Source organism: Pleurodeles waltl, chromosome 12, assembly GCF_031143425.1.
Source record: "Pleurodeles waltl isolate 20211129_DDA chromosome 12, aPleWal1.hap1.20221129, whole genome shotgun sequence".
Classification (NCBI taxonomy): Eukaryota; Metazoa; Chordata; class Amphibia; order Caudata; family Salamandridae; genus Pleurodeles; species Pleurodeles waltl.
Window position 1 is genome coordinate 207,251,144 of NC_090451.1, and position 27,982 is coordinate 207,279,125.

Here is a 27,982-nt window from a genome sequence, read left to right on the forward strand (position 1 = left end):
ATGTCACTGTGCTGAGGCGGCATCTATGTACTACTCCAGAGGTCATCGTGGTGACTACGACGCCTGCGGAGTCGGCCGATGCCACCTAACGACGTGCAAGGGTATTGCTCAAAGAACAAATCTCCGGATCCAGTCTGATGCCTGGGGGGAAATTCTAAAGTAAGGAATCTGCAACTAGAAGTAGTCTCTATCAGATTTATCAACTAGACTTCAGTAATGAGAGGTCAACTTTGTTGTTTGCTATGAGTACTTGGATACGCTCGCTGTGCATGCTTGATTGCACATTTACACTACTCTCACGATTATAATGAACCATCTTTGACTTTATTTTCTTGAACTGGGTTGTGTATTAGGACAGCTAGGATGGATAAGCAAAGTGTCTCTTCAAGGATGTTGCTGATGTGTGTTCCTGTACTACAAACCAAGGGCATGAAGAGCACATCAGTAGAATTGGATGAGGGGGGTCTCTATTGTACTCAATTTGGTGTTTGTTTAGAGTTCTGTGGTGTGTTTGAATCGCAGTGTGTCTGACCCATCAGGCCAGGAGACAGAACAAGCTGGTAAGCCTCATAACAAATATGAGGAGCCGGTGGATTTCACAGAAGGATGAGTGTAACTGCCACAAATGCACATCTGGTTCCAAATGAATGGCTTTCTCTATGCACCAGTAGAAAACACCCCTGTTCCGCACTCAGGACCCACCTGTCAAAAGCAAGGAGGATTTCACATACAAGGCATGCAATTCCTGGAGTTACTATGTATACACATCTAAAGTTAATTCAGTCCACAACTGCCTCTGACAATGGTTAACTGACATCAATGGTAAACTGACATTTTAAAGATGAAAGGATCAACAATGATACGACTTACCACTGGAATGTGAAGTTTGCTGAGAGGTTTTCCATCAAGAAGGTATGATCCTGTGTAAGTAACATATTCCGCATAACACTGAGGAGCCTGTGGTGAGATGTAGCAGAGTATTTTTCGCTTCTCTTCAATTTTTTTTCTGATTTGAAGGTATTCAAAATAAGGGTTAGACCTATCACTGTGATAGGGTTCAATTTCATCCAGCTTTATAGCATCAACAATAGCTGCAAGTGTCTGCTGGATCATCTCTCTAGTTTGCTGTGTGGTAGTAATTATATGCTGCTGAAGTTGCTGATTCGGACGTTGGAATTTGCGCTTACGTGGATGCTGAGTCTGAGTGTCATCCTCCTCAGAAACTCTGCACTTAGAACGGGTAGCTGGAGTTGACACTGGGGTAAGCTCTTTCTCTGTAGTTGTTGCATTCTGCTTATTTTGATTCGCAAGCATCTGTGCTCTATTTCGGGTTATTCGCTGAGGGATATCATCCATCTTGGGTGTTTTTGAAACTTCACCCAATGACTTTGGTACAGGATTAATAGTTTCTGCAGAGAGAGTATTACCTTGCAATATGTCATTCTGGGTAATCTGTTTATCAACATCTTCTTGCTGGGCCCTCTCTTGTAAAATATTGTCAACAACACACTGTGGAGGACATTTAGGTGTACAACTATCCCCAGTTGTGCCCTTCACGTGAACATCTGAATGCTTTGATTCTGTCTCTTTCTGATCAAAGGAAGATAACTGCAATGGCTCTTGGTCAAACCTAAGTTTTTCTGAATTGCATAAATCTTTCTCTTCCTGAAAAGTCAAGTTATTTTCTGCACTTTCTGTGGAACAGTTAAATTTTTTGTGGTCCTGAGACTCAGGACTGCATTGTAGTTGAATAGCAGGAAGAGTAACTTCTTGATCATGGTGTAAGAGTTCTAGGTTATTAGATGCCTTAGAAGGAACAGTTGCATCGGTTTCCTCACTCTTAATAGTTCTTGGTGCTACCAATGTGTTCTCTACCACTAGCAATGATGGATCAGCCATTTCTGAATCAGGACCCTCTTCCACTTGAAGGGGCAATTCTGGCAATGAGAAAGGTCCAAGATCAAGTTCATCCCCAGAGTTTGCAAATGGATCAGACCAAGGTTCTGGTTCATCTCTACTGGTGGGTTCAATACTATTGACTCTCAAGAAATTAGTGACCGGGGGGGACTCAGACTTATTCTGAGCTTCTATGGAAATGTAAGGGGTCTCTGAATCCATCTCAGATGGTTCTTCAGGGAGTGATTTGCAGTTGTTAAAAAATGCCTCTAGTGGAGTAGGCGACATAAATGAAGTCTGCTCAGATGAATGTGCCCTAACCCCTGGTTCTTTTGCATCCTCAAAGCTGGTCTGCGACGCTAACTGGTAAGACATGGGAGATACTGGGTAAGGGGACTCAGTGGAAATAAAGGGTGTTGATATGGAAGCCACTGTACTTTGAGGACTGAAGGGTTTGGGGGATTCGTTACATTGTGGAGATTTAATCAAAAGCCCGGAACCCATGGTCCAGCTTACAGTATGATCTGAAGAATTGCCCATCAAACTAGGGGGAACTGCAAAATCAGAAAGTTTTGTAGGGGTAGTGCCCCAACCCAAACTGTTTGGTTCTGAAATACCAGAACTGAAAGGATGTTCTTCAACAGGGGTTAAAAATCTAGATTCTGTAGACTGGAAGCTAGGTGCAGAGGGCAAAAATCCTGTCTCTGTTGGTGTGAAACCAGTATCTGCAGTTTTATAGCTCTGTTCCAAAGGTGTCAAGTCTGACTCAATACCAGAGTCCAAAACCTTAAAATGAGCCTTTGAAGGGGTCACATCAGGATCTGAGGGGATCAGGACAGGCTCTGAGGGGGCAATGCCATGCTCCAAAGTGGTTGTAAGGGGCTCTCCAGCAGTCGCACCCAGTTCCACAGCGGTTGTGCCAGGCTCTGCAGCAGTCGCCGCAGCAGTCGCCGCAGCAGGCTCCGCAGCAGTCTCGGCAGCAGTCGCCACAGCAGGCTCGGCAGCAGGCTCGGCAGCAGTCGCCACAGCAGGCTCGGCAGCAGTCGCCACAGCAGGCTCGGCAGCAGTCGCCACAGCAGGCTCGGCAGCAGTCGCCACAGCAGGCTCGGCAGCAGTCGCCACAGCAGGCTCGGCAGCAGTCGGCACAGCAGGCTCGGCAGCAGTCGGCACAGCAGGCTCCACAGCAGTTGCCACAGTAAGCTCCACAGCAGGCTCCGCAGCAGACGCAGGAGGCTCCGCAGCAGACGCAGGAGGCTCCGCAGCAGACGTATCAAATTCAGGCGGGACAAACTCAGGCTCCAAAGCTTTAAAAACTGGTTCTGATGCAGAGAAATCTGGATCCAAAGCTTTGTAGCAAGTGTCTGACTGCCCAAAACTAGTGTCAGAAAGGATAAACCTAGGCTTTGATGGTGTAAAGCTTACTCCCACAACAGGCTCTTCTGAAATATAGCCTGACTTCACACAGGGATCTAATCGAGTGAAGCCAAGATCCATGCCAGGTTCAGATGGAGTGAAGCCAAGCTCTAAGCCAGGTTCTGATGGTGTATACCCAAGTTCCAAGTCATGATCAGATGGGACAAAGGTGTGATCCGATGAGGCATAGCCAGGTTCTGATGGCATAAACGGTTCTGGGTGATCATAGCTTGGATCAGAATTTAAAAAAGTATGTTCGTTAGAGAGAAATCTAGGTTCAGGAGATGCCAGGTTTTGCCTGGGAGTCAAACAACCAACCCTGCTGCAAGGAACTGGGGATGAACAGCTTGCCTCAGGTGGCAAAATAGAAGCAGCAGCTTGTTGATTTTCCACTGAATCTATATGTATATCAAGATCAGGTGGAACAGCACTTTCAATGGAAGGTGCCAAGAACTCGTCTCTGTGTGAAGGGGATGATTTAGCTTTCAATCCAGAATAGATACTTTCAGGTGACTGAGCAGCTCCACCAAACGCCCCAGAGGCACACTGTAAAGGATCCACTTTAGGTGATGGAATGCCTAATTCTGGAGAGTAATATCCAGGAGACAAACAAGAAAACTTGTCATTTGGCGTAGTGGGGCAGGGAACCTTCTCAGCCAGGTGTTGCACTGGGGAGTCATAATTTGATGGAACAGGAACACTTTGTTGACGGAAAAACCTGTCACCAACAGGTTCTTCTTCAGATGCTCTTCTAATATCTACAGAGATGGAACGATAAAGGCTGGTTGGCCCAGTAACCCTGGTTGGTGTATGACTCTGGTTTTCAGATAGTCCACTTGAAGCACTAGAGTATCTGTCAAAAAAGGAAGGTGAGCAAGCATTCATTGACATGGATGATACAGGTAAAGAGTGTTGTGAATCAGCACAGTCAAACATTAAATCTGTATAGTCTTCATTGCTGCATGATGGAGTCCTTGGTATCTGCATTATCTCTTCATAGCTTGGGCATGACATAACAGATGCCGGTGCCGGAACCCCAGTGGGCCGGTTCTGGTCTGGTCTTGGTGAAGCTGGTAACATCTCCTTCATTAGAGGACCATTAAGCCAGTCTTTTGAATCCATACCAGAATGATTTTTATGTTCTGGGGAAAGTATAGGGTTTAAAAGGCCAGAGTCCTTGAGCTTTTTATCCTTTTGTTGTGGCTCTGGAGTGGATGTTTTTTTAGAGGAAAGCTCTATGTTCTTTTTACGCAAATCATCAGAGGTTTTATTTTTATCCTTCAATTTGGGGTCGCCAGACCTGTGCCTCATTTTTTCCATTTGCTTCATTCGTTCTTTATGTCTCTTGTGTCGCTCTTCAATTTCTAAATCCTTTTGGCTCAGCATCCGTTCAAAACTAGTCATCATCAGATCCCCATCACCCAAAAGTTTTTCCCTTGGTCTATTATCTTTTTTGTTTCCATCTTTGGCCAATGTCACTTTATCATTTACATTAGTTATCTTGATGGAGTCACCCTTGTCTTTCTCATGAATTTCCCTTCCTCTGTCCTTTGGTTTAGTTTCGCCAAGCTTACCACCCTCATCCTTCGACTTCTCCTTATGGGAAATTAGTTGATAACTTTCTTTCTCTTTTGATATAGTTTTGTGGTCTTCTTTGTGATGTCTGAACAAGCCGTCCAAGTGTTTTTCTCTATGCTTATCTCGCTCTTCTTTGCTCTTTTCTCTATGTTTGTCTTTCTTTTTCTTGTCCTTTATCACACTGTTTGTGATACTGAATGATTTTTCCTTTTCAAGCTTCTTGGAAGGGTCTCGCTCCCAATCAGGTTTGGCCTTCTTATCAGAAGGCAAGTACTCTACACCTTTGTCATATTCCTCCTCTGTTTCAGTTCTTACACTACAAGTAATGCCAAAACCATCACAATCTAAAACTGAATGATCTTTATCACTTTGTGTTGAGTCCTTTCGGTGACATGACTCTTTAATGTCATCAGCTTTTTCTCTTTTTTCAGATTTTTCTTTCTTTGCTTTTTCATGACTTTTTTTAGAAGATGAGGAGGAGTGCCTATTCCTCTCTTTTTCTTTTAATTTGTCAGGCAAGCTAGGTAAAAGGAGGGAATCTTTAAATTTATCCTCTGATGTGTCGGAATGGGAAAGAGTAGACATTTCAAAGAGGTTGCTCATTCCTTGATCCTGACCCCTGTCGGTGAAGCTGTCTGAAGACACCTCACTTATTTTATCAAAGGAGTCATCTTGGAACTCATGGAGGGCTGCTTCTTCTAATTTCTCAAGCATGCTCTTTTCAGCCTCATTGCTTCTGGAAGAATCCCGCCTCTTTGTATGCTCTTTGTCTGGTTTATCCTTGTGCTTGCTTTTCAACCTGTCATCCCCAGGTTGCTTTTTATCCCCCTTTTCGAGTACCAACTTTTGTTTGGTTTTCTTTTCTTGGTTTGAATCAACAGATAGTCTCTCCTTCTTGTCTTTATATTTTTCCAACAACTCCTTATCCTTTTTATCTCTGTGTTTCTCCACTGAACTCTTGTCTTTTTTGTCCTTCACACATTCTGTTATACACCGGTCTTTTTTCTTATCTTTCGGATCTTTTTCTTTATTTTTTTCGGAAGAATGCTGCCTGTCTGAAGAGTACTTTCTAGACTTGTCAGAGGAATAAAGAGTTTTTTCACCAACGGCATCTTTTTCTTGAAAAATGTCCTTACTATGTAGTTCTCCAAATGTCTCATTTGTTTTTAAGCCACTTAGATTCAAAGTATCAGTCTCATCTTCGCTTTCATCTGTAAAGATATCAGCTATAGAGTACCAGTTCTCTCTTCCCTTCTTCTCTTCTCTTTTGTCAAATTCTCTCTCCTTGTCACCAGGAATTTTTCTTTCTTTCTTCTCCTTACTCTGTTCAACTGATAACTTCTTTTCCTTGTTATGTGAGTCTTTGTATTTTTCCTTTGCATCTTTTTTCTCCCTGGAAGCTTTATCATTATCCTTGTCTTTTTGGTTCTTTTCTGGCACAAACTTATCCGTTTCTTTTGATTTATCCCTATGCTTTTCTGACTTCATCTTTTCTTTTCTGTCTTTGTCAGTGAGATCCTTTTTGTCCTTTTCTTTTCCTGAATGATGTCTCTCACGGGTTTCTGTGGCCTTACCACTACAATCAATTTCAGATTTTTCCTTGTGAAACATTTCAGACCCATAATCTTTACCTACTTCCCTGTTCTGTTCCTCCTGTTTCAGTTTGGCATCTTTTCGTTCTTTATCTACAGAATCTTTTCTGTCTTTGCCTGTCTCACTGGAATCCTTTCTGTCTTTAACAGTTTCAGCAGAATCCCTTCTTTTTTTGTCCTCAATTAAATAAACAGATGTACTTTTAGGTTTATCAATTTGGTCCTTTTTGTCTGGGATTTTTTCTGAATAATCTCGTTCTTTCTTTTTTAAAGAATCTTTGCTAATGTGTCTTTCATTTGATTCTTTCCGTTCTTTGTTTCCTTTCTCCTTTTTTTTATCTTTAAACTCTGCTTTCACAGTTTCAATGATTAGTTTTAATGTATTGTTCTTGATATCTGCATATTCTGTTTCTTGCCCATCCCAACTGTCATCCTTAAAATCAAATGAGTCGGAGGACCACAATTCTTGCTGGTCATCTGTCTCAAAAGATTTTGCATCTTCACTGTTCAAAAACAGGCCTTTGTAACTTAATTCTTCAAATGGTGGCTCCTCCTTGATAACCTTTTCCTTTTTAGATTTTTCCTTCTCTATTTTAAAAAAGAGATCTTTGTCATTTTTTAAAGCCTTCTCCTCTTTCAAGTCATTTCTCTTTTCAACCTTAGCCTGTTTATCTCTGGATCTTTTCTTTTTTTCATCTTTGTGAGTTTTGGCCTTTTCTGCCTTGGGAACTTTTTCCTTGAGCAGTTTCTCTTTTTCAGATTTACTCGCTCTTTCTTTCTCCTCCTTGGATGATTTAGATACATCTTTACTCCAATCCTTCCCTTTCTTTAACAACTTTTCATCTTTGAAAGCCTTTACAGCATCGTCTTTTAAAGTCCAGTCTTTATCTTCAGACTTGGATTTGAGCATTTTTTCCTCTTTTTTGGAATATTCCCGGTCATGCTTTAGTACTTTTATTTTACTTTCAATGGGTTGTTCAGATTCTCCAATTAAAACGTTATCATTCTTTAGATTAGGGTCCTCATAATCGTTCAAGCCTTTCATGATTTTAGCATCTTGGTTGGATGGACACTGACCCTTTTCTTTTTTATGTTTGTGTTTCGTTTTATGTTTTTTTACAACTTTTCCCTCTTTGTCCAACTTTGGAATTGTTCCATCTATGTTCGGAAGCAAAGAATTTTTCTTCTCAAAGACACTGTTGTGTTGATTGTTCTTTTTTGTAGTCTCAGTTTTTTTCCGAATCTGTTTTATAGGCTCTAAGCATGAATCCTCTGATGTATAGTCTGAGTCACTAGTCAGTCTAGTTCTTGTGGAGTCTGACAAAGAGCTGGCATCAGACCAAGCTGGAGAAGATATGGTCTTCCAATTATCTGTTCTCCAGTGCTTGTTATGTTGTTCTGGGATATTTGAGTTATGTTTTTGTGATGGTAAACTCCCATGAGAGGAGGCAGAGGAGGTAGAGTGAGAGTTAAACAATAAGGAATCTTTAAGCACTAATGGAGGGGCTTTCACACAGTTTGAACTTTCCAAGGAGAGCACACCACCCTCCCCACCCACTAAGTGTTCACTTTCGGACTCAGAGGAATAAAAGACATCCTTTTTACCAAAACGCACTTCCTTGTTTTTTATATCTTTCTTTCGCTTCTTTTTCACTTTATTTTTCTCTTTCTGTTTCGCGATGGACGGCACTCGAGGTTTGACTGGCAAAATAGCAGGTACTGTTAGCCGGAGCTTTTCAGGGGCCCCAACAGTAATTTTTCTATCCTCCTCATCTGATGTGTCAGACAAGATGCGTCGGGCAGCTTTCTTTGGTGCAGCTGCATTCTTACAAAAAGATTTAACTTCCATTTTAGGTATACCAATTACACTGTCTTCTTTACTATCTTTCCGGAAGTCCTTTTTTAACAAATGTTTGTCATCAGCTGGCGGAACCCGGTCTTCTTCGTCATCCTCATCAAATTCGTACTCATCCTTTGCAGGTGTGTTTTTTGGTGCATTTGGATTCTTGCTTTTACGCTTTGATCCCTTCTCAAACTCAGAGTCTGTATTATTGCCATCAACAGAGCTAGAAGGGGCAAAGGAAGGTGCGTCTTCCTCTTCAGAACTCTCTGCAAGCATTAGGAACACATTAGTAAAGTGATTTTTTTTAAACGTTCAATTAAAACTTTTGCATTATATATATTATTACAGAACCATTAACAAAATATGCTTCACCCGTGAACTGCATATAACATTTGCAACAACTACCTCTCACTTCTCAAATGTTCCAGATGATTGGAAATAGCAACCCAAGTAATTTATGCATAGGACAGGCAAAGTAAGAATGGATAAATATGTTTGATTTGGATTACATATTGTACAGTGGTGAGCTAGATCCTTTCTTGATCTGTATGAAAATACAAGTTACTTACTTTCTGTAATGCTCTTTGTAGTGGATACCCTATTGAAATACATGCTATTCATCTTTAGAATATTTCCTGACACCACACTGGATCTGGATTTTTTTTTTAGCAGGCCTCCCACCTGCTCGTAGGAGGCGTTGAGTGGCTACACTCTGCCTCCCTATGGCCCTGAAGTGACAGAATGGAGCTGCATAAAAGTGCTACCTCTGCAAGTGGATGTCAGTTTCTTGCATCTTACTTATTCCACACCTTCAGATGTGGAGAGCTGAACAAATTATTGGTGACAGTGTGTTGATCTCTAGTTTGGAATGTAAAAGAGGCCACAGAATAGAGAGGCGGGGAAAGCAGGGAATCTGCAGTTAGATAAGAGTATCCACCAGAGAAAATGACCTAAATTTAATTAGCTTTCTTCTGACGGGTATTTCTAACTGCAGAATCCTCATATTTAGAATAGTTTTTCCTTCAGATAGGGGTGGTCTTGCAGAACCAAGCGGGTGAAGTGATCGTCCCACTGAACCTGGTTCTCAAGGCAGTAGTGTTTCTTGATCGTATGCACAGATGCCAAACATCGCAGCTTGCCAGAGGTCCAGAACAGGCTTCCCTTGCACCAATCCAGCTGAAGTGAGCAGGCCCAGCTGGAATGTCATTTGAAACCTTCAGGAGGGCTGTTTCTTTGATCAGTGCTAACAGGTCAACAAGATCGTCCACGATGTGGGGGATTGAGTCTTACCCACGGTGAATGACAGTTGTCACTCTAAATCTGGGTTTTGCTCCGGCTAACTAGCAGTGCCTCATCTCTCTCAAATGGAAGAGACAATTGGGCAGCCGAGCACATGACATCTTAGTACTTCTCAGGGAAGTCGTGGTCACTCAGGTCACAACCGGTTCTCTCATACACAGTACAGTCTCATATATAACTGACAAAAGCAGTGTAAGTTTTAAAGATTGGTGTAATAAAACGACTGCATTTTAGATAGCAAAGCGTGAGCTGCAATAACCAGAACTATACAACACAGTAGGATTAATATAGTAACGATGAGAGTGAAGCACAAGAATAAGGCTATCATAGTGCCGCTAGATTATTTTCTCTCTAAGTTATATTTCGAGCACAGCATGTTAAGCTCTAAGACTGCCTTTCAGGTTCCCCCGGGAGGACATCAACCCTCATACCTGAGCAAAGGCCTGTAATCTGCATCAGCATCTGCAACGGGGCATTCAGCATCTAGTTGTAGGTCCCTGCCTGGAATCTCCCTCCTGACGTGTACTAGGACTAGGAAGTGTTTTTATAACTAACACGCAGATGTTCTAAGAAAATGTCTCTACGTAAGGATGTGTATTTTCTACGAATACCTGAGACTAAACTTCTACTACGTTTACTGGCAATGTACCAGACGGTAGCCTTGACTAAAGCACAGGGCGATCAAGAATGCATTATTTGAGAACACAGTGTTGAACTAAGCTAAACAGTGTGATAGAAGAAATTTAAACAAGACTGTTAAAACTGGTTATTGTAAAATAACAGTGCGAAGCAGAATAAAATATATCTAGGGCAAAGTGCACAGCAGCCTAGAATGTCAAACTAACGTGCATGAAGCTATATTTAAAATGGCTACACTACAGAAGAATATCCAACTTGACTGGGTTCTATTCTGCACTGCTTTACCTTTCGTCATACCTGAAAAAGTACTGAGTCTCTCCTCTTCCTTTGAGAGGTTAGACAGACCAAGAACACTAAAAGTGATCAACAGGTAACAATTATGGGAAGAAAGGCCACCAATACCAACATGTCTGAAAAGTGGGTGGTTGTACCAACAATGCTTACAGTTCACTCATGCAGCATGCCAATGTGATTCCACTAAGTAAACTGTTGTCGACAACAACAGCCTTTTGCAACAGTGGCGAAGAGGCTCAAATGGCATGCGCATAACAAACGTTTATACTAGTCAAGGTCTCACCTGGCTACCAAAAATGGTTTGTGGGTAAACTTGAATCAGACGCTCAATAAAACTGCTCACAACCAGAGACTTACACAAGTAAGTTTGTTGTGATAAACATATAATGGCCAAAAAGACCAATAAACAACCGTTCACAGTACCTATTACAGGCCTTTTCTGGGCTAATAGAAGAACAATAAGAGAAAATCACACAGTTTGGCCTTTAAATGGTCAGCAATTCCAGCTCTACACCAAGCAGCAAATTTCTTCCAGCACCAAGCATAGATTGATTTTGTGGAAGAGAGTCTGGCCACAAAGATGACATTAACCACCTCAGTTCGCATGCATTGAAGAAGTGCCACCATTCCACGCAAAGTGGTGCCTATATTGAGGAGAATCAGATGCAGAACCCTGTCCTGTTGCTGAGACAGAAGGTCCTGCCACAAATGATCAGGAACTCTGGGTACCACCTCTCCTGGACCAGTCCAGGACAATTAGAATGACACTTCCAGTAGGTCCTGATCCTCAGAACCAAAGGGAGGAAAGGAAACAGTGGGTATGGAATTGGTTCCATACCAACTGGAATGTTTCTCCTAACAAATGCAATGGAGAAAACTCAGCATGCAAAAGTGCTGACTGTGCATTCTTGGCTGTGAAAAATAGATCTAGCCACTGAGTTGCCCCAATTATCTAAGACGTCCTGCACCACAATGGGTTTGGGACTCCACTTGTGATCTGCCAGCCTGCTTAGCGCGTCTGCTCTGGCATACAGGGACCCTGCCCGGTTACTGCAAACAGGAAAATGCTCGGCTAGTCCAGCTACCTCCAGCAGGTTAGCCTCCGGTCGTAGGATCTAGGACCCCATTCTGCTCCGCTTGTTGTGAGTGCTACATGGCAGTAGGGTTATCTGTCAGGACAGAAAACAGCATCCCTCTGTTGGATGGCACGAAGGCTTAAATGGCCACATAAATTACTCGTAGTTCCAGAAGGTTGATAAGAAGAAGGCCCTCCACCAGAGACCTCTGATCTCCACCTCTCCCAGATAACGCCAACCCAGTAGAAAGGAGTGTCACCAATCGGAATTCTAGGGGTGGATAGGAGAGTAGCAGGTCTCAGGTCAAGTTGCTGTCCTCCAGCCACCAATGCAGATCCTGCACCCTTTCCTTTGGAATCTGAATGGAGGAGAGGTGGTCCTGATGCTGAGCTCACTGGTATATGAGGGCTTCCTGTAAGGTCCCGCATGTGCCACCTAGCACTCATAGCAAGGATACAGGAGGCCAGGAGACCAAGAAGGTGCAGAGCCATCCTCATTGAAACCCAGGACAGACCCCTAAGCATCAGAACCATATCCTGAATGTCCCAGACGAACAAGTTACTTACCTTCGGTAACGACTTTTCTGGTGGATACATTAGCTACCTGTGGATTCCTCACCTAATGAATACTTCCATTGGGCCAGCATTCGACGGAAATCTTCTTCCTAGCTTCTGCACGTCGACGAGGATGTCACAATTGCCCACGCGAAGCCGTCTGACGTCATACAGGCAATAAGAGGTCCTCGCCGACGTCAGTACCAACATTTCTTTACGTGCCTGAGAATAATAGGCCATTGAGATAAAAGAACAAATAGCAATATTTAATGATATTCCAAATAAATACATCATTCTAAGAACTTAATTCTTCTTTTTTTTTCCCCAAACAAATAAATAAATATATGAGCAATATATATACATATGAACATACACACAGAATATATACAAGTCCTCAGAGCCAAGAGGAGCACACTCAAGAATTACCTGGTTAGACCAGACAGGCAACAGGGAGGCGGGTGGACCGTGAGGAATCCACAGGTAGCTAATGTATCCACCAGAAAAGTCGTTACCGAAGGTAAGTAACTCGTTCTTCTGATGGATACAACTACCTGTGGATTCCTCACCTAATGAATAGAGTCCCAAAGCAGTACCGCACTCGGTGGTGGGTGCTTGAATGGTCAAACCAAGAAATCCTGCAGCACCGACTGTGCAAAATGGCCATCCCTTCTGACCTCCTAGTCCAAGCAGTAATGCTTCGCAAAAGTATGAAGGGACGACCAAGTTGCGGCCTTGCAGATGTTAACCACAGGAACACCCCTAGTCAAGGCCGAAGAGGCCGACTTAGCTCTGGTGGAATGAGCTCTTATGCCATCAGGGGGTTCTTTCTTTGCTAAAGAGTAACACATTTTAATGCAAAGAACAACCCACCTGGAGAGTGTTCTCTTGTGGACTGCCTTTCCTCTCCTCTTTCCCACGTACCCGATGAAGAGCTGATCCTCCAGCCTGAAATCCTTCGTTCTATCCATATAAAAGCTTAACGCCCTCCTTGGATCTAAGCGGTGAAGTCTCTCTTCTTTCTTTGAAGGATGAGGCGGAGGATAAAACGTGGAAAGAGTTATCGTCTGGGCCATATGAAAGGGTGAAACAACCTTCGGTAGGAAAGCAGCCTTGGTCCTCAACACCACCTTATGCCCATAAAAAGATGTATAAGGGGGTTTTACAGATAGAGCTTGCAACTCACTCACTCTCCTTGCAGAAGTAATTGCAACCAGAAAAAACGTCTTTAGGACCAATAATCTCATGGTGCAAGAATACATAGGCTCAAAAGGGGACCCCATAAGAAAAGTTAGGACCAAGTTTAAATCCCACTTAGGCACAATGAAAGAAGTAGGAGGGAATTTATTAATAAGACCTTTCAGGAATCTACGTACTATAGGGGATTTGAATAAAGAAGGCTGGTCTGGAAGACAAAGAAAGGCTGATAGGGCAGACAAGTATCCCTTAACCGTAGCCACTGCACAACCCTTCTGTGCCAGAGACAATGCAAAAGATAAAATATCTGACAAGTGAGCACGTAAAGGATCAATCTGCCTCTCGCCACACCAAACCACAAATTTAGACCACCTATTAGCGTAGATAGATTTAGTGGAGTGTCGCCTGGCCGCTAAGATAACATCCACTACATCAGATGGGAGAGAGAAGGAACTCAGGTTGCCCCGTTCAATCTCCAGGCATGAAGGTGCAAGCTCTGGAGGTGGGGGTGCAAAACCTGCCCCTGCGAGAGGAGGTCTGCCCTGAGAGGGAGATAGAGCGGAGGGCATAGCGAGAGTTGGAGAAGGTCCGAGTACCATACCCTCCTCGGCCAATCCAGAGCTATTAAGAGGACTTGGGCCCGGTCTTGGCGAATTTTCCTCAATACTCGAGGAATCAAGGGTATGGGAGGAAACGCGTAAAGCAACTGGTCGCACCAGGTCATCTGAAACGCGTCCCCCAATGCTCCTTGTCCCGGATACTGGAGGCTGCAAAATAACGGGCAGTGCGAGTTCTTCCGAGTGGCAAAGAGATCTATCCGAGGAAACCCCCATATCTGGAAGATTAGACGGACTTGATCCGGATGGAGACGCCACTCATGATCGGCCGAGAAACGGCGACCGAGACTGTCCGCACGTACGTTCAAGACTCCGGCCAGATGATTTGCTACCAAGCCAATCTGATGGTCCTTTGCCCAGGACTATAGCCGAAGAGCTTCTCTGCAGAGAAGGTACGACCCTACCCCTCCCTGTTTGTTTATATACCACATCGCGGTAGTATTGTCCGTCAGGACCTGAACCGACTGACCGCGAAGGGATGGGAGGAAGGCCTTGAGAGCCAGACGTACAGCCCGTAACTCCAACAGATTTATATGAAACATCTGTTCTACTGGAGACCAAAGACCTTTGATCTCCAGGTCTCCCAGATGAGCTCCTGTTATTACTGTGGCCACAGGTGGAGCTTGCGAGAACGGCCTTCCTCGAGAAAGATTGTCGTCCGCAATCCACCATTTCAAATCCATGGCAGCATCTCTGGAGATCCTTACCGAACCATCGAGATCTCCTTTGTGTTGAGATCACTGCCTTCGAAGGCACCACTGAAGAGCTTCATGTGCCAGCGAGCATGCGTGACCAACAGTATGCAAGAAGCAAACAGACCGAGCAGACGTAGGACCTTGAGGACCGGAATAACCGCTCCAATTCGAAACATTGGAACCAACGCCTGAATGTCCTGAATCCGCTGAGGCGGAGGAAAGGCTCGATTCAATGTTGTATCCAGTATTGCCCCTATGAACAGGAGGCGCTGAGAGGGCTCTAGGTGAGATTTGGGCACGTTCACCGAAAAACCCAGGTCGAACAACAACTGGGTTGTCGACTGTAGGTGATGCAACACGAGCTCCGGAGACTTGGCTTTGATCAACCAGTCGTCCAGATAAGGAAATACTGCTATCTCCTTCCTTCTGATCTCCGCTGCAACCACCGATATCACCTTCGTGAAGACTCGAGGTGCTGAAGTAAGACCAAAAGGGAGGACCGCAAACTGATAGTGCTGCGACCCCACCACAAAACGGAGATACTTCCTGTGCGACTTGAGTATCGGGATATGAAAGTAAGCATCCTGCAAGTTGACAGACACCATCCAATCTCCATTGTTCAGCGCCAAAAGCACATGAGCTAGGGTCAGCATCTTGAACTTTTCCTGTTTGAGGAACCAATTCAGGATCCTTAGGTCCAGGATTGGTCTCAACCTACCATCCTTCTTGGGGATCAGGAAGTACCTTGAATAACAACCTTGACCCCTTTCCTGCTCTGGGACCAACTCCACCGCGCCCTTTGAAAGGAGGACTTGAACCTCCTGTTCTAACAGGAGGTGCTCTTCTGAACAATAAGATCGGCGGGGCGGGATGGGGGGCAGAAACTCCCGAAAGGGAAGGGTAGAGCCGTTTCTCACAATGCTGGTAACCCAGGAGTCTGAAGTTATGACCTCCCACTGCTTCCCCTGCTGCACCCCTCCAGAGGAAGAGGAAGAGGCAGAGTGCTGCGGAGTTGCTCCCCTGGTACGGACCCTACCCCTCCCTCTAAAAGATCTATAGGAGAGAGCAGAGGTAGGCTGCTGGAATTTCCCTCGAAAGGAGGAGGAGGAGGAACCACTACCAAATCCTCGAAACCTCCTAAAAAATCTGGAGGAAGCAGAAGAAGTGGCTTGCAAGCCCAGCGACTTGGCTGTGGCCCTGCTCTCTTTAAACCTTTCTAAGGCCGAATCCGCCTTGGCACCAAAGAGCTTGTCCCCATCAAAAGGAAGGTCCAGTAGGGTCGACTGCACATTCGAGGAAAATCCTGAGTTACGAAGCCAAGCCTGCCTCCTCGTAACTACAGCAGTGCCCATTGCCCTAGCAACCGAGTCAGTTGTATCCAACCCAGATTGGATAACCTGAGTTGCAGCTGCCTGAGTGTCCGATACCAGGCTTAATAGCCCCTGAGGAACCTCTGTATGCGTTGATGCAATCTCGTCCATCAGGGCATAAATGTACCTTCCTAAAATACATGTAGCATTGGTGGACTTCAATGCCATGCTACATGAAGAGAACACCTTTTTGGATGCCATGTCCATCTTCTTGGAGTCTCTATCCGAGGGCACAGCTGGAAAAGACCCAGGAGCAGACCTTGCCGAGCAGGAAGCCTGGACCACCAAGCTTTCAGGCGTTGGATGCCTGGTAAGAAAACCTGGGTCAACCGGTGCAACCCGATACCTCCTAGCCACAGATCTATTGACAGCTGAAGAAGACACCGGCTTCTTCCAGACTTCCATTATAGGGTCCAGTAGCGCTTCATTGAATGACAAAAGTGGTTCTGCCGATGTAGAGGCAGGGTGCAACACCTCTGTCAACAAATTCTGCTTGGCTTCAGTCACCGGCAAGGGGAGATCCAGGAAACCAGCTGCCCTCCTGATAACAGAATGAAAAGTGGCCGCCTCTTCTGTGTACTCCCCAGGAGATGACAAGTCCCACTCAGGAGAGGTATCTAGGCCACTAGCAGTGTCCAGTCCATGGAGACCCTCACGAGAGTCCTCAATCTCTCCTTCCTCCAGGTTTTGTCTCTGGTACTCCTGCTCTTCAAGGAGGTGGAGAGCAAGCCTCCTCGAGTGCAGCCTCTCCTCTATTCTCGGCGTCAACATGGCGTCAGCGGACATCGAAGAATGACGCCGATCCTCGGATCCGTCCGACGCCGGCTCTACAGGCGCCATAGGCCTCTTCGGCGCCGAACGAGGAACCGGATGAAGTGAAGACTGCCTCGGAGTCGTAGGTCTAGACGGCGTCACTGGCTGAAACATCGAAGCCGCCGGAGCCGAAGCTGTCGGAGCCGAAGTCTCAGGAGCCACCGGAGCCGATACCGGCACCGAGCCCACGTTCCCCAGGGGGAGAAAGGGCATAAAGGGTGCTGGTCGAAGCGGAGCCGGAGCACCTAAGTTGAAGGCCAAAGGGCCCGAAGGACCAGCCGGTCCACCACCTGGAGCCATCTGTTGAAAGACGGAAAACATCGCATTTAAAAATGCGGTACTATCAGCTCCAGGGGCCGGGAAAGCCGGGTACTGGGGTGCCTGGTTCGAAGGCGACACCGGTCTCGACGTCTGCAAAGACTGAGAAAACATCTGAGGCTGCGGAACCTCAAACACTGAAGGTGGTTGGCCCGATGACACGGGCGAAGTTGGTGAAGCTGGAGAAGGCAACGGCGTCGACAGCTGGGGAGTGACAGTGGGACTGACTTCCCAAGTCTTCCGACGTCGAGTTGATGGTGACCTCGACCGAGACCTCTCCCTACTCGACCGGCGCCGTGATTCTCGACGACGCCGGGAGTCCCAATGACGCCGATGAGACTTCGGTGACGAGGATTTTCGATGACGCCTCTTTTCCTTCTTTTTCGAATTCGCCAGAAAAAGCTTGGCCTCGCGCTCTTTCAGGGCCTTAGGATTCATATGCTGACAAGAATCGCACTTGTCAACATCATGATCGGAACTAAGACACCACAAGCAGTCAGAATGTAGGTCCGTTACCGACATTTTGCCCCCACACTCACGGCAGGGCTTGAATCCTGACTTTCTTTGCGACATTGTAATCTCAAAGAAAACATATATCCAAAAAACACACTGTAACTGTCGAACAGTAACAGTAGCTCCCTCGAAGATAACCGTTTCGAATGGCACGGAAAAAAGGGAACTGACGTCGGCGAGGACCTCTTATTGCCTGTATGACGTCAGACGGCGTCGCATGGGCAACTGTGACGTCCTCGTCGACGTGCAGAAGCTAGGAAGAAGATTTCCGTTGAGTGCTGGCGCAATAGGTGAGGAATCCACAGGTAGTTGTATCCATCAAAAAGGGACTTACACAAGGCTAGCAGGACTTTTATAAATTTAGAAAAATTGCTCAAATCAGTTTCTAATGACAATTTAGTTGTGTGATCAGGTATTGGCTGAGTAGTCCAGCAAATGCAAAGTCTTAGACCCCACCGCTGATCGACCAATGTAGGAAGTTGGCTCTGTATATACTATTTCAAAGTAGGAAATAGTGTGCACAGGGTCCAAGGGTTCCCCCTATAGGTAAGATATTGGCAAAATTAAATAATTCTAATGCTCTATTTTGTGGTAGTGTGGTCGAGCAGTAGGCTTATCAGAGGGTAGTGTTCAGCATTTGTTCTACACACACAGGCAATAAATGACGAACACACATTCAAAGACTTACTCCAGGCCAATAGATTTTTATATTGAAAAATATATTTTCTTAGTTTATTTTAAGAACCACAGGTTCAAGATTTGCAGTAAACACATTAAATGCAAGGTACTTCACTTAGATACTTTAGGAACTTTGAATAAAAGCAACATCATATAAAGTCATTGTAAAAATGGCAATAAGCTATTTTCCAAGTGGACATAGTGCAAAAATCAACAGTTCCTGGGGGAGGTACGTAAAGGTTAGATTAGGAGGTAAGCAAAACACTTATAAGTCTAAGTTCTGGGGCATAGGCAGCCCACTGTTGGGGGTTCAAGGCAACCCCAAAGTTACCACACCAGCAGCTCAGGGCCGGTCAGGTGCAGAGGTCAAAAAGGTGCCCAAAACACATTGGCGCCTATGGAGAACAGGGGTGCTACAGTTCCAGTCTGCCAGCAGGTAAGTACCTGCGTCCTCGGGGGACACAAGTAGGCACACAAAACACACCCTCATGGCACAGGGGCGGCCGGGTGTCTTGTTCAAAGCAGGCGTTGGGTTTCAGGTAGAACACAATGGAGGGACCCAGGAGGGTCGTCTCGGAGGGTCGTCTCGGGTTACTCACGGGCTCGCAGTTGCCGGGGAGTCCTCCCTGAGGTGTTGGTTTTCTGAATCTCGAGCCGGGGGCGTCGGGTGCAGAGTGAGAAGTCTCACTCTTCCGGCAGGAAACGTGCAGTCTTTAGAAGTTGCCTCTTTGTTGCAAAGAAGTAGCTGGTTTTGAACAGGGCCGCTGTTCACTGGAGTTTCTTGGTCCTTTAGTCCAGGGCAGTCCTCTGAGGCTTCAGAGGTCGCTGGTCCCTGTCAGATGCATCGCTGGTTGCAGGTTTTCAAAGTTGGAGACAGGCCGGTAGGGCTGGGGCCAAAGCAGTTGTTGTCTTCCTCCTCCTCTGCAGGCTTGTAGGTCAGCAGTCCTCCTTGTTTCTTCAGGTTGCAGGAATCTAGTTTCCTAGGTTCTGGGGTGCCCCTAAATACTGCATTTAGGGGTGTGTTTAGGTCTGGGAGGGCAGTAGCCAATGGCTACTGTCCTTGCGGGTGGCTACACCCTCTTTGTGCCTCCTCCCTGAGGGGAGGGGGGCACATCCCTAATCCTATTGGGGGAATCCTCCAAAACTAAGATGGAGGATTTCTAAAGGGAGGGGTCACCTCAGCTCAGGACACCTTAGGGGCTGTCCTGACTGGTGGGTGACTCCTTGTTTTTCTCATCATCTCCCCTGGACTTGCCGCCAAAAGTGGGGGCTGTGTCCAGGGGGCGGGCATCTCCACTAGCTGGAGTGCCCTGGGGCATTGTAACATGAAGCTTGAGCCTTTGAGGCTCACTGCTAGGTGTTACAGTTCCTGCAGGGGGGAGGTGTTAAGAATCTACACCCAGTGCCGGCTTTGTTTCTGGCCTCAGACAGCACAAAGGCTCTCACCCCACGGGGTCAGAAACTCGTCTCTCAGCAGCAGGCTGGTACAGACCAGTCAGTCCTGCACTGAAGGATTGGGTAAAATACAGAGGGCATCTCTAGGATGCCCTCTGTGTACATTTTTTTAATAAATCCAACACTGGCATCAGTGTGGGTTTATTATTCTGAGAAGTTTGATACCAAACTTCCCAGTATTCAGTGTAGCCATTATGGAGCTGTGGCGTTCGTTTTGACAAACTCCCAGACCATATTCTTAATATGGGCACACTGTACTTACAATGTCTAAGAATAGACAGACACTGTAGGGGCATATTGCTCATGCAGCTATGCCCTCACCTGTGGTATAGTGCACCCTGCCTTAGGGCTGTAAGGCCTGCTAGAAGGGTGACTTACCTATGCCACAGGCAGTATTTTGTGGGCATGGCATCCTGAGGGGGATGCCATGTCGACTTTGCCTTTTTCTCCCCACCAACACACACAATCTACAATGGTAGTGTGCATGTGTTAGGTGAGGGGTCCCTTAGGGTGGCACAACATGCTGCAGCCCTTAGGGACCTTCCCTGGTCACACGGCCCTTGGTACCACTGGTACCGCTTACAAGGGACTTATCTGTGTGCCAGAGGTGTGCCAATTGTAGAAACAATGATAAATTTTTAGTGAAAGAACACTGGTGCTGGGGCCTGGTTAACAGGGTCCCAGCACACTTCAGTCAAGTCAGCATCAATATTGGGCAAAAAGTGGGGGGTAACTGCAACAGGGAGCCATTTTCCTACATAATGGAAATGCTAATAGACTTTCCCCTTCTGATTCCTACTTTGAGAGGTAATCCTAGGACTGGAAGGAGAATGTACCCCTCTCATAGATCAGAGACTAGCAGACTCAATGGCCTGGAAGATTTCAGGAGACACTGGGAAATCCCAGGTCTTTAGGCAGAAGCCTTTAAGCTTATATCAGAGTCCTGGGAGTCAGGAACCAGGAAGGGATATAGATTGGCTTGGAAAAAAAAAAAAATATTTCTAGGTATGTTTGCCGGAATTTTGATTGAGTTTAAACAGATACAGCCCATGTGATTGAGTACTTAACTGAGTTATTTGGATCAAGTTTGTCTTATAGAACGATAAACGTCTATCGTTCACAAAAACTGCTGGGCAAAATATTTTTACGGAAAAGGTTATGCAGAGTAGGCAAATCCTCAATCCTCCTATTCCCAAATACTCTTCTCTTTGGGATGTTAGTTAGGTATTACAGGCGTTAGTAAGTTGGGGCGGTAACGCTAGACCATCTCTCCAACTTATTTCTTAAAAACTGACTGTTTTGCTTTGTCTGGCATCCTTCAGAAGAACTTTGGATGTAAGAGCTTTGGATACTACAAACAGAGCTTATCGGACACAGAGTGTTTGTTTTTACATATGGAGAAGAACAAAAACTTAATGTCTATTTTCTATCCTTATTTTGTAATAAAGAGTGGTTAAATGTCTGAAAGAGTACGAGAGGAGAACTGAAAGTTTGAGAAACGTTGCTCAATTACTCATTTCTTATAGATGGGCTCATATAGTAGTCTCACCCCAAACGTTGGCAAGATGGGTGAAGGAGGTCATGAGTGACTAAGGGGTGGATGGGAGTAAGTTTGGAGCGCATTTAGTTAGGGGTGCATCAGCTTCGAAAGCTTTTGCCCTGGGTGTTATTCTGCAAGATGTTTTAAGAGCTAGAAATTAGTCAAATGAAAACATGTTCAGTGCCTACTATATTACAGCTGTTGTGAATATAGGATCACCCCATCTTTTCTAAACCCACCCTCATAAGTATGGATTTTCTCTATCAGGCTGAAAGCAGTTCCTGAAATCATATTTTTGTTCGTCGTGGATTGTGCGTTTGTAATAATTGTCTATGGATTCCTAAATATTTGTTTCAAATTTTATCTTGTTATCAGCGCTTAAAGAAGGAAGATGGTTGCTGGACTTTATAGTTTATTGGAATGTTACCAATGTTCTAAGTTGTGAGCAGCAAAAAAAAAAAAGATTTCATAATCCTAGCAACTGTTTTCTTTTTTTAAATCCCGATTTTCTGCCTATAAGGCTGTGGAAAATCGCCATTATCCACTTGAAGATTTTTGGTACGATCTATGTACAAGCCTAGGGCCCAACGGATGAAGTCTGTCCCCCTTTGAGATGTGAGGAGAGTAAAGAATGCTGGAGGAGTGATGGACTGCTCAAAAGGAAGAGAGTCTAAGTTCACCTGAGCTCTCAGCTCAAATTTGTGAGGAAAAAGGTAGAGTAGAGTGGTTGTACTGAAAGTATTGTAGTTCACTCAATGACAGGAATAGGGATCTGTATTCCCTATTATGAAGGTGTGCAGCTAAAAGCACCCTGGGGGATGTGCAGTTGAGACCCGACATCTGTAAGTGAAGCAAGTAGCATACTAGCTGTTGGAAAGTAGGCTTGACAGGGTCGACTGTTTGGGGAGACAGTTGTGAACAAACCTTTTCCACTTGATTGCACAGCAGGCCTACATGGTAGGTCTGCAGGCCTCCTTGAGAATGGACACATTCAGACAGAAGACTGAGGTAAGCCAATTTCCAGGACGTCAGGAGCCAAAACGCAAGCCTGACCTACCTGGGGTTCAGTGCCTGAGTGGTTTTGGGCCAGAAGGTCGTCCGACTGGCTAGCCTGGCCTAGGGGTCTAGGGATAGGCAGAGTACAGTGGTGAACCAGGGTTGGCTAACCCACATGGAAGCCACTAAGAGGTGAGTGAGGTATGTTTGCAATCCACAAATGGAAGGAGCGATAGAGGCGTAAAGTTTAGGCAAACATCCATGACCAGTTCATTCATAGTGCATTGCCCATGGACTGCGGGTGTGGGAACTTGGAGGTGAAGTATGGGCATCTGGTGTTCTCGGCAGTAACAAAGAGGTCTACATCTGGAAACATTCAACGACTGAAGTAGGGAAGCAGAACTTGCGGGTGCAGTTCCCACTTGTTGTCTTGCTGCTGCATCCTGCTGAAAAGGTGTGCAAAGTAGTTGTCTACTCCCGGCATGTACTCCACCAGTAGATAGACTTTATGGTAAATTGCTCACAGCCAAATGCTCTGAGGCAAACGCTGACAACTATGGTGAGTACGTTTCTGGAGGTAATATCCCGCAGTAACCTGGTCTGTGCATCTGAAGACCATTTGGTGCTGAATGTGGCTGAAAAAACTGAGTGCAAACTCAATGGCCAGTAGCTTCAGGCAGGTGATGTGGAAACCCAGTTTGTGGGATGTCAACATACCGTGAGCGGTTTAGTCCAGAAAATGCGCATCCCTCCCTTGGTGAGGGAAGCATACATTGTGATTGTCACTTGCAATACTAGGTTTAGAAAGGGTTGGTTTTGCTACAGATTGCTTTAACACTAAATCCTACCACTGATCTCCACTTTTGACCACTCCTACAACCATCTAACCATGAAGGTGTAACTTCAGCTTGTTGACAGTAAGCCCTAGGTTGTGCAATAGGGCTATTGTGCCCTGAGTATGGGCCAGGCACTGCTGTTCGTTTTCACTCCTGTTTAGCCAGTCAAACTAAGAGAACATGTGAATGCATGTCCTCCTGAGAGAAGCAGCAACCACACAAGGCACTTGTGAATATCCTGGAGGGTGTTATGACCCGAAGGGTGACCTCTGAACTGAAAATGCTGCCCACTTACCACAAACCGGAGAAGGTGGCAATGTGCAGGACAGATGTGGATGTGAATGTGAATGTAGGCATCCTTCAAGTTGAGTGAAGTCATGAGGTGGCCTTACTGTAATAGAGGGATAACATCCTGGAGTGTGACCATGTGAAAGCGCTGAGATTATTTATGCATAGAGGGCCTCAGATCGAGTATAGGCTGTAGTGACCTGATCTCATTTCGGATAAGGAAGTATACTCTTCTCCTGAGTTTGTAAGGTGGCACGGGTTCTATGGCCCTTTTGCAAATGAGTGCTTGTACTTCTTGGAGGAGGTGCTGATGTTCTGGGGAACAGGTTGTGTTCATGTGGAAGAATATTTGGTGGTGTTGCAGTGAGCTCTAAACAGTAACCCTGCCCTATGACAGAGAAGACCCAGAGATCTGAGATGATCTCTTGCCACCGTGCTAAAAACCCCTATAGTCAACCCCCAGAGTTGTAGTGGTATTAGGGGGAGCATATTGGAAGGGGGGGGGAGGGGGATCAGGGGAGGGTGGAGGAGAGAAAGTCACTGCTAGGCTTTGGTGGTTCCGTTAGCCACTCTACCTTTCCCTCTATCCGAGAGTTAATCCACCCATAACTTCCTCTTGATAATCATTGAGAAGCGGTCTGCTGTTGCTCTGACATCTGACAGGAGGTGGTGGCTTCTGGTGAGTTTGTTTTGGACACCGATCAGGCCTGTGACCTCCAAAAGGAACTCAGGGGAGAAGGCGTATTAAGAGCCTGGTCAACCTACAGACCAAAGACGTGCACCCAATTGAAGGCGAGGTTGAGCAGGTGCTGCTACACGTCTGGCTTGAAGCCAGAGTCACGCAGCCAGGCATGGCGTGCAAATGAGGACACTAGGGGTTTATGCCATGTGCTGGAGTGTCAGCAGAATCAGAGGCACACCACAAAATGGTGGTGCTGGAAATTAGTTTCCCCCTCAGAAATGAGCTCTGGATTTCATTTTTTGTACTGGTCTGGGAGGTGTTGGAGGAGCTCCTCAATCCTTCCGAGTGTACCCGATCACACATGGAGAGTAGGCCGATAGCGGTGGTGATGTGCCACTAGGTCGCAGACTGAGTATCACAACTCTTACCCACTGCACCCATTTACCTTCTCTCCTTGTCCGTGGGGGTGTGTTCCCAGTGCCCTGGGCATTAGCATATTTAAGGGTTGTGGGGGAAGGAGGATGGAGTTGGGGGGGTGGGGGCGGGGGGAGTGGTGGGGGGTGTTGACCCTTGATGTAAAAAGGGTTAGACAGTGAGATCCTGTATTTCTTATCCACTCTAGGGGTGATTATCCTGGGTTTACCCGGCTCCTTAAATACCTCAGAAGCAGGTTTAAGCATTTCCTTGAACAAAGGGATTAACTGTGAAGAATGGTGGGTGAAGGACAGCTTCTTCACAAAAAAGTCCTGCTCCTCCTGGACCATATGCAAATCCACCTTGTGGAAGGCAGCAGCCCGATTAAGAACATCATGGTATGAGTTAGTGTCTTCTGGTAGTGATGGGCTGGCAGGGTAAAGATCTGAATTGGTATCCCTAGGTGGGCTGACACCAGTCATCCCATGGGTCATACTGGGGGCCGAAGTTCATGTGAAGCGCCATACGGATCCAGTGGGTAATGAGAACTACCTCCCCCCCAATGGAAGGAAGTGGGGAACCCGCTGGCGGTTCAATCAGAGGGCCTCCTTGTAGCTGAGGTGATGCTGCGAGAACAAGAGGAGGTGGTGAAGTTGTGGGTCTAGGAGGTATAGGGCATATGCCCTGGTGCCAGTGCTTCTTGGTCTTTGTGGTTGAATCAGGCTGCCAGCCAAGAGCCTCTTGGAAAGTCAATTTCCTTTTGGGTAAATAGGGGTCTGAGGCTTTGATGGAGTAAGGATCCTTCCAGTTTTGTGTAGGTGAGGATTTGCATCTGTCTGGCGTTGAGCCTGTCCTGAAGGCGCTTCAAGATCGGCTGTCCTTGGTCCTCAGGTGCTGTGGAGGACGGAGGTTTTAGCAGCACCAAACGCTTTTGCACCTAAGCTTGTTTATGGCTTGTCAATGCAGAGGTGGAATTGGGCTCAAGCAGAGACTTGGTAGCTGAAGATGGCCTCCAGAATCATCAGTGCGAGTTCTCTGTGGCTGCTGAACCACCAGAGTTTGGCTCAGCATCTGATCTGAAATGGGTTTTTTCAGTGCCGACCATGGTCCTCTGAAAGTGGTGTACTGGAAGCATGATGCTGGGCTTCAGGGTTCGATGTCAAACCCCATTGAGGGTGGTGCTCTGCCTCTGCGACGGATAGGTGGAAGAGGGACATCTTATTCATGGTCATTGTCTTTGACTAGATTGCCTAGTGTTCCTTAGTCTCGGACTTTGAACTAAAGCTGGGCTTGGGACTGAAGATGAAAACCTAATCATCCAAGGTCCATGGCTGTGGCTCCTACTTTATGTTTTGATCCCCAAAGAGGTCTGGGGTGTTATCTACTTGCTGCTGATCAATAGGTTGTCGAGCAAGACTTTGATAGCAAAGATAATGCAGTCTTCTTCAAACAACAGGTGAGGCAGGCAGAACAGGAGGCCTCATTGTTCTCCAAGAACAGAGTTTGCAAACCTGGTAGTTGTCTGCCCAGGGTTATTTCACTCAACACTGTGGGCAGTATCAGAATAGTCAGTTACATCGTGGGTCAACCATTCTCAGAGACAACACTGGAGTGGGTCCCGAACTTGAACTTGATGAGGACAGGAACAATATCAAAGACAGCAATGTGCATGGATAGTTTAATCAAGTCCGTAGACACCAAAGGGGCTGAAAACAACTACTACAAGGCGCTGACCTGGAGCTCTGTGGGGACAAGTCTGGACCAGATGGCAAACGAAAACGTCCAAGCCCAACACTCAATGGCAGGAGTATAGAGATACTGTGTGTCTATAGCTACACAAGCCATGAACTGGGAGGGGATTTGGTAAATTAAGATAGTCCTTTCAGAAGGGTAATAAATCTAACAGTGTTATGGTTATAAGTCTAGCTGCCTGTAAGGAAGTATGTGGCCAGGAAATGCCCATGAAAAAACACTGGAGTTTGTGGTTGTCCTGGAGGATAAAGCATTCACAAGAGGGGTGGTCAGTTGTCAGAGAAGCTACATGTCTAAGGGTTGTGCTATGTCCTGAGTTACCAATATGTGGTCCCAAACGAAGAGTGGCAGAATAAAGTATCCCATATGTATAAATAATCATATTCCTGGCTTAGTAATCTAGGAATCATTAGGAAATCCTTATCGTAGTGTTAGCAGGTAGTCAGGTTAAAACACACACAAATGTCACAGAAAGTGACTCATCGCCGCAATAGCACACTGTGAATGTATAGAATCTATGGTCCTTAAGTGTGCATGGCTTCAGCAGTCTCCTTAAGTCTGGGCAATTGGGTTTTTAAACTAGTTTGAAACAAAGACCTTGTTTAGTAGACTGAAATAAGGCTTTGGCAGCATAGCTGTGAAGATAGTGACTGAACAAAGGTACACTGCTACAAGTGGTCATACTTAGTGTGCCAACCCTCCAACATAAAAACTATTTGTAATAAGGCCAATATAGGTGAATCTCGATTGAAAGTTAGAGACTGAATTTTTGACTATGGAGAAGGAAGTGGCCATCTTGAAGGATCAAACATGGGCTTGTACTATCAAGTAAAGTAGAGTTTAGTATGCACTAAAGGTCTGTGTGTGTACTTTGGCTTAAGCGAAGGGTAACCTAGTTATCAGGAAAACAAAATAAAATTGTGAACGAAAATATTTTGAGCAAAATAACAAAAATTGGAAACAAATATAATGACAATAATGAAAAGCACCATATAGAAATACAGACTACTGAATAAGAGATGAGAAAAGAGCAAGGCAGTATATACCAAGGCCATGTTCTTACATTGCTGACTTCTAAGCAAAACATGCCAACATTCACTATGAGTCTCAAGGGACTGTTCTAAAAATCAAGATCCACTCTCCAAGTCAAAAAATGACAGTCAATATGTAACGTTCATATTTCCAACAAAAAACTGCTTAATTGCTCCAAATACTGTTTGCCCTGATGATGACCCTGTATATTGCAAGGGTTGAAACGCTGTTGATCATTGGCAAACTGTGGATGAAACATTGACTGTGATAGGTTCCATCCTTTGTGGACTATTTCATTGAATTTAAGACCGTTTGCGTTTGTTTTCCGTTTACACTGTACATTTTCCTTATGTTTGTTTGGCGTACTATGTGGAGCAAACTGTATATTGTGCTGTGAAAAAAATCATTACTTAAGAATTGCAACTGCTTCGAATTTTCTGTTGGCCACCGTTTTATTAATCTTTGTTCTTCTTTTGATAATTTTTTGCTATATAGGAACATAACCTCCGGGAACCATTGTGGTTTCTGTGTGGTTTAATTCTGCATTATTCGCAGATAAAGTGAGAGCTTCAATGCCAAAGTTTCAAACAATTAAGAACAATCTA

At 45.4% G+C, this 27,982-nt stretch overlaps 1 protein-coding gene across 2 annotated transcripts in view; it reads right to left on the minus strand.

The window, feature by feature from the left end:
* Positions 1 to 27,982, minus strand: part of ANKRD11 (ankyrin repeat domain containing 11) — a 1,021,414-nt gene that overhangs the window by 82,989 nt on the left and 910,443 nt on the right. For both annotated transcript variants that reach the window (XM_069216659.1, XM_069216660.1), the window contains exon 10: positions 871 to 8,588. In XM_069216659.1, the coding sequence (XP_069072760.1) occupies positions 871 to 8,588 (7,718 nt within the window). The remainder of the gene's footprint in view (positions 1 to 870; positions 8,589 to 27,982) is intronic.